The 7,278-nt window shown below is 28.0% G+C and overlaps 1 protein-coding gene across 1 annotated transcript; it reads left to right on the plus strand.

The window, feature by feature from the left end:
• The first annotated feature begins 566 nt into the window (after positions 1-566).
• LOC149881793 (calbindin-like) lies at positions 567-2,567 on the plus strand. Its single transcript, XM_090066647.1, has 8 exons — positions 567-720; positions 911-967; positions 1,220-1,297; positions 1,489-1,544; positions 1,656-1,695; positions 1,876-1,923; positions 2,060-2,122; positions 2,261-2,567. The coding sequence occupies exons 1-8, from the start codon at positions 682-684 to the stop codon at positions 2,363-2,365; spliced, it is 486 nt and encodes a 161-aa protein (XP_089922773.1). The 5' UTR covers positions 567-681; the 3' UTR covers positions 2,366-2,567.
• Positions 2,568-7,278: the final 4,711 nt, after the last annotated feature.

Below are 7,278 nucleotides of genomic sequence, written 5' to 3' on the forward strand. Positions count from 1 at the left end.
TTCATAAGTAAATTTTATTCCTCGAAGATATCATTACATTTAAAACTAAGTTTTAAATATACAAATTTTAAATATTGCAATAATAAATATTCAAATCGCTAATAAATAATCGAATTGTTTATAAATATTCATGTCAATGATAAATATTAATAGTGCTAATAAATATTCAAATCGCTAACAATTATTTAAAATGCAAACAAATATGCCGCCATTTAAAACGTAATATTGACGTCTACAACCTTCTATACACTTTATTTGTTAAATTGAACATTAATTTAAACTTCATATTTTAATCAAAAATACATCTTATTGCTTTTGTTGTATAAAGCAGACTCCTAAAGATGCTTTTTTAAAATAATCGTTTTTGTTATCAAGACACCTTAAAAAATTTGATGTTTTTAAAATTCATCACGATCCCCAAATAAAAGAAAAATGACCGTCTTACCAATAAAAAAATAAAATGTTCCTCAATTATCAATTATTAAAATAAAGGCATTGATGACGATAATGAATGCTATAACATTTTAATAGACGCCAAAACGATGTCACCATGGGGTCATGTGTGTATTTTCTTTATAAAATGATGAGAAAGCATCCATCTCTTCACTTCGGTTTTGCATACCTAGTGCATAGAACAAAAAAACAAACTGTGGTATATTGGATTGATTTGTATTTCATAAAATGGCTCTTCCATATCTTTCCACAACAGATTTTGTAAAGGTTGAAGAATTTTATTTTTATTTGATTATTTTTATTTATTAATTCTTTTGATTAGTAAAGTTGCTCTGACTTTATTTCTGTATTTTCACAAATACCATTTTCATTTTTAAAAGTTGCTTAATTTTTATTTAAGTATATCTTTTTGCTTATTTTTTATTTTCATTATTTTTGTTTCTATCATTTTAATTAGGCTTGGTATGTTTATGACAAAGATCGAAGTGGTTCTCTCGAGAGCAGTGAGTTAAAGGTAAGTTGATGTAAAGAGGATCTTAACTGAATGTTTTTTAAAGAATAAAAAAACAAAACAATTTTGTCAAATTGCCAAACCAGAAATAAGCTAACCAATTTTACTGGTGTGATTAGACTCGATAATCCGAGAAATTTGAAAGTGTTCGGAATTTTAAAAAACATAATCTGAAACAGTTTAAAAAATTTTTTGTGAAATGCTACCTAAAAAAAATCATCTGATTGGTCACGTATTTAAAAAAATATTCTTTAGAACTTTCTTAAAGATACTCTGGTAAAAAATGGATTCGATGCCAATGATGAAGTAATTGAAGCGCACGAAAAAGCTATGGTATGTTATTATTATCTTTTTTTCCTGGCAAATAAATTGACTTGTTTTCAGTGGATTTATAAATTATAAATAATTTTTCGAGTTTGTGAGAATTCGCAATAACGAACAAAACATTTATGGTATTAATTAAATGATTTTCTTTTTGTTTATAACCAGTTTTTAACCAGTTTAGAGATGGTATTTGTTTTTAGATTGAACTGTACGATATCAATAAAAATGGGTTGATTCATATCAGCGAGCTCTCAAAGTAACAGATTGTATTGCTGTTTTTAGTTGTTTTTATGACTGATTCAGTAAGATTTAGTGCAAGCAAGAAAAGCTTGTTTTTATTTTTAAAATATTTTTGTTTCGGTTTTAGAGCGATTAGCATCGATGCGAATTTTATACCAACTCTTCAGGTAAGACTTTTTTTTATTACAACATTTTGAATTTATTTTACTTGTCAAAAATTTGAGATTTTTTTTATTTTTAAATATTTTTATAAAATAAATTACTTTTTAATCTTATGAAAACAAGTAACTTTAACAAATGAATAAATAAAAACTCAATAAAATGAACAAAAAGACTTTTTCGTTTAGAGTTTCACCGTAAATGATTTTGAGATAGCCTTTAAATCCAGCGATGAGGTAGCTATTAAAGTTTTAAACTCGAAAAATAATGCACTAATATTTAGTTATTTGATAAAATTAAAAAACATCCTTTTATTTTATACTCTGTTAGTTAATTATACAAAATATTAAGTCATTATAAAATTTTAATCAGGATGGAAATGGAACTCTTGAGAGCAACGAAGTTCCTGGGTTTTTGAATAAATTGTTTGAGGAGGTAAATCTCCATTTTGGTTTCGTCATACTTATTTAATTAAATCTGCATTGATAATCTTGCATTAATACTGCATTGAGAACGTTTTTAATGGTGAATATCCTTTTTATACTTATTTAATATGGTTTTTTTTATTCTCAGAGATCGTCCGATCAAATAGAATCTATCAAAACCACTTTGACTGCTATTTGCGAAAGTCATGGTGGAAAGTTAACAAAAGATGACCTGAAAATCTTCTTTCATTAAAGAAAATCAATTGTGATTTTTTGATGCATGGCTTTTAGTTACATAAAATTCACAGTAGAAAATTCTAGTATCGCTTGTTAGAAAATAATTATAAGATATAATTAAATAATGTATATTAGAATATTTAGTCTTGTAATTATGAAATTAACTGTAATTATGCAATTTTGCCAGTAATAATTTCGGTTCCTTGATAAAAAATGAATTTCTGTGTCTTCAATATCGAATGTGCATAAATAAAAAATGAAAAGATAAGTAACGAAACGTATTTATGAATTCAACGGACACTTTTGAATCTGGTTTTACACATACCGCTCATCATTTGTAGCGCCTATACAACTTGGAAGGTTTTATTATTCATATGAAGTTTCATATTTCTATTAACATTTCAAATTAAAATTCATTATTTCTCTTGTTCAAGGTTGTAAAACACTTCGAACTGCTTTTTATTCAAATAACGGTGTACATCTTTGCTAGAAAAAGAAGTGACTTAATAGTACATATATATTCTTATCTTTTAGGAGTCATTTTTTAAATTAAGAATATTTTCTATCTTGTATTCATAGGTTGGGTGAGTAAAGAGCTACTTGTTTTTAGAAGAGAAATATTTGTGCGTTTTTCACCGCTTTTTTTTTTTTTGTCTTAAACTTTCAACTTAAGTTTTGGTTTAAACTTTTTGATTTCAAAATTTCAAATTGAAATTTCAAATTGAAATTAGATTCAGCTTAAACTAACAATTCCATAGTTTAAACTGAAAGTTTAATACAAAGTTACACGATAAAGTGCAGTGATTTTAATAGAAACTAAAAAACTGCTGGAAATAATGATTAATCAATAAATAAACCAGTCGTCATCAATAAATCTCAAGATATAAGTGACAGTGTCATGAAAGTTTGTCCGCTTTGGAATTATACTTGAATTACAATAATTATTTTGATCCCCCAGTGGGTCTGGGAATTGTTACTGACAATCACCAGTATATCAATTAGTTAAGATTGAGTGAGATTTTGAATTTTCCTAACTAAATTTCTTGACTTGTTTATTCTAACTAACCAATGATTTAGGATTGCGCCGCATCCTTAAGGCTTAAAAAAAAAAAAAAAAAAAAAAGTTAACACAGTCTTCCAAAGCTGATTTTAGGTGGAAATTTATAATAAACTTTTCAACAGGAAAGACAATAAAGTACTTAGGCACCATTGACAGTTTATGGTTTTAGAAAGACTTCTGTCTCGACCACATCAGGCTTGGGACTGAAGGCTTTACCCGCTGTTTTCCAGACCAATAGAAATTTTATGCAATTTTCTTACGTATAGAGACAACTTCACTCGCATGTTATGATCAAAATTGAACATACGCTTTTTCACTGCACTTTCTACAAGCGCAATAAAGAAAAGAACGTAACCATTTTACTTTTGATGGAAGCAATGTGTCATGTGGTTATATGACTAGCCCTGTGACGGACACATTGTATGAAGTCACGCGATAATAATATTTAAATGACAACCCAGCTTATTATATTTTTATATATATATATATATATATATGAAATTACAATAATGCACAGAACTCTGCAAAAGACAGTTCATTTTATTATATAATATTGACCAAAAACCATTTAAAAATAGACGCATTAAAGTTCCCAATTAACATCTAGTAAATGTTATTTTAAAAAAATTACATATTTTCGACTTTATTTGGCTATTGTAACATTTTTTCCTCTGATCAACTTTTTTCACTTCAACTTTTACTTGTTTTTATGTTTAAGTTTTCTTTTCATCTTATGTTTCTCTTTTCCCTTTCTTTTTCAGCTTTTTATTGCACCTTTTTATATTGTGACTTATATTTGCCTTTTAGTGTTTTCTATTTGAGAGACATCGCTTCCATGTTTAAATTAAACCCTTTTAGTAGCCAGTATCGATATTAGATAAAATTATTTTTGAGTTTCTGCTGTTAGATTAACCTACTTGACTGTTACTCGATTATTAGTTACCTCTATTTGATTAAAGATGTTTGGATTAGTCACTAACATGTCTGCAAAATACACATAGTTTGGTAAGTAAATCGGAATATTTTCACATGATTTGAAGCCTGATTCAATATTGGCATTCTCATAGATTTTTCCCAGGTCTCAATCAAAAGTCCTATAAAACTGGCCTTGTTAGTTATCACCGCAGAGGGTTAGATATTATATTCTACGCTGCGTTATTATAAGAACCTTTGAATGGCTTATATACCGTTCAACCAGCAATTCCTAACAGCAAGAGAATTATCAATATGGCAGCGAAAGTAACTTTCCAAGCATAACTTGCAGTTCTGTAAGACTCGTTCGCAGCAAATAATTGAGTACCGAAGGTATATTCGTCTGTTTTAAACTCGACGATTGTGTTATTTGCCATAATTAGGAGCTACAAGATAACGTCGTTTACACTTTATTCAAATTAATCTAGATATAAAAAAATATTCTTTGACTTTAGAGAAATAGTTTATATATATATATATATATATATATATATATATATATATATATATATATATATATATATATATATATATAACTATATATATATATATATATATATATATTGTATAATTTAATTTTTTTTAGTTACAATAAAAACATACTTAACGTATGGACTATTAGTTACAACTGTTTTAACCTCAAAACCTCAAAATCCACATATTTTCTGAGTTCGTTGGATTTTATTACGCTTTTTTTACAGACTTCAGATCTTTCTGAGTTCGTTGCGTTGGATTTTATTACGCTTTTTTTACAGACTTCAGATCTTTCTGATGATTAGCATTTCTTGTTTAGATAAAGCTATAAATATGTGAAAGTCTATAAATATGTGAAATGTATAACTTGATTTCGACCGATTTTTCAGCTTTCGGTTGGAGTAGGGTTAAGATATGGCCAGATTTTGGTCATTTTGCAAGGTGCAGTTAAATCACGAATACAATTTTAGCGATGTCTCAGTATAATCATAAAGCCTAAATTTTTTTTCTCCATGAAGTATATTTATTACTTAAATGCATAACATTATCTTAAGTAGAATATATTTTATAATATGTAACTTCGAATGTTAACTCATTGAATGTAAAATAGTACTTTATTAATTTTTTTTCATGTTGCTACTAATCCAAACACTTGCAAACTGAAATTGTGCTTTTTTTATTAGCAGCGTTCATACTGGTCTCAAAAAAGTCGCATTCGTGAGCAAAATACAGACCCCAAGACAGAAATGCTTAATTTAACAAGTGGCTAGAATTTGGTTACTTTACCCTAAAATAATTCAGTTTGAGTGCAAAATTACCCATCCACACTTTAATGCCTTCTTGATATAATGAAAAACACTTTCCAGCAATGAATTTCTTCAGGTTGAAGCACTGGGACAAAATCTGGTGAATACAGAATGATTTCTGATGTTGTGACAGTTTTTGGACGTTCATTAAGAGAAACATTTTCAAGGCTTATATGACTACGTTTAAATTGAGCAATCCAGTTGTATACTGCTGCGAATAAAGGTGAAGAATCTCTATTAAGCATCGGCGTTTCGGCGTTTGGCTCTTCGGTTTTTAACGAATAATAACGAATAAGATAAAAATTTTTGTATAGGTTACTTAAAATAAATCTAATTTAAATAATGTGTGTATTTTGACATACAAAGTTACAGCATTTCAGAAAAAAGTTGCGACACCTCACAAATCTCATGTTGTTTTGTTTCAAACTTTCAAGACATTGCGCAAAGTTCGATTAAAACCGGTTTAATTCAATTAAAACCGATTCAATTCGATTAAAACCGATTTTATTCAATTAAAACCGATTTAATTCGATTAAACAAACTTTAACATAAAATTTTTACGTAAGAATATAAACGTGTCATTCAAAAAACGTGGCTGTTTTAAATGCATAGACTCCTACTTTAATAAACTTCAGAAAATTTGATTTTCTCTTAAAAGATTCATATAGAAATTTGTACTTTATTCATTATTCGTCTAAAAACGAAAAACCAAACGCTGATGTCTTGATACACTTCTAACAATCTTTCTTGAATTTGTTTTGTATTTTACACCTTCCAAAAATAAGAATTCAATCACTGCGCGATGTTTGATTTTTTTTATTTGTAAAGAAAAATTCAGACACATCAACACTACCTGACTTAGAAACAAATAGTTGAATTGACACGTATAAATGAAAATTTCCATGTGTTCAAATAAAAGTTCCACTAAATGTAAGAAAAAAACAACAAAAAAAACAAGCAAAAACAAAATAATCGGACGGCCTGTAAAGCGGCTCTTATAGAAATAGCTTTAAAGGTACTTCTGTAAAAACTCACTACATGAAAACTATGATTTCATTAAGAGGGGAAAAAAATCCCTTAACATGAAAGTAAAACGAGTTCTAAAAACAAAATGGCAAATTCTAAAAACAAGGCGATCAAGGTCATCAAATTTGTACGTTGATTCAACTTTACTGTCTTAGACAACTGCCAAAAGATTGCCAAAAGTGTTGCATGTAAGATAAGTGCAATTACCGTCGTCTATCACACATGGGACTTCATTTTCAGATATAATGAAGACTAGAATCGAAACAAATTTGTTTCGGTGAGCAGAATTTACCGCTTAAATGTTAGAGATCTGAAGTTTATAGGAGTCAGATCATTCCTGCTTGAACCTGACTCGATTTATGCTTGCATTAAGAATGTTTTTAAACAAAGAAAATTATAAACCACCAGAGAATACGTTTTACTTATTAAAATGAAAAAAAACTGATGTTCCAAATTCCTATTCCGGTTTTTATGGCATCAATTTCTTACTAAAAGGCTTCGTTACCAACACAACCGTGAATGCTAAAAAAGAAAAGTTAAATTTGATGAAAACTAAAAATTATTTCAATATGTATTAAGTCGTATTGAAAG

This window comes from Hydra viridissima, unplaced genomic scaffold (assembly GCF_058129835.1).
Source record: "Hydra viridissima isolate aposymbiotic clone 2 unplaced genomic scaffold, HvirCarnegie_v1 scaffold_11, whole genome shotgun sequence".
In the NCBI taxonomy this organism is placed as follows: domain Eukaryota; kingdom Metazoa; phylum Cnidaria; class Hydrozoa; order Anthoathecata; family Hydridae; genus Hydra; species Hydra viridissima.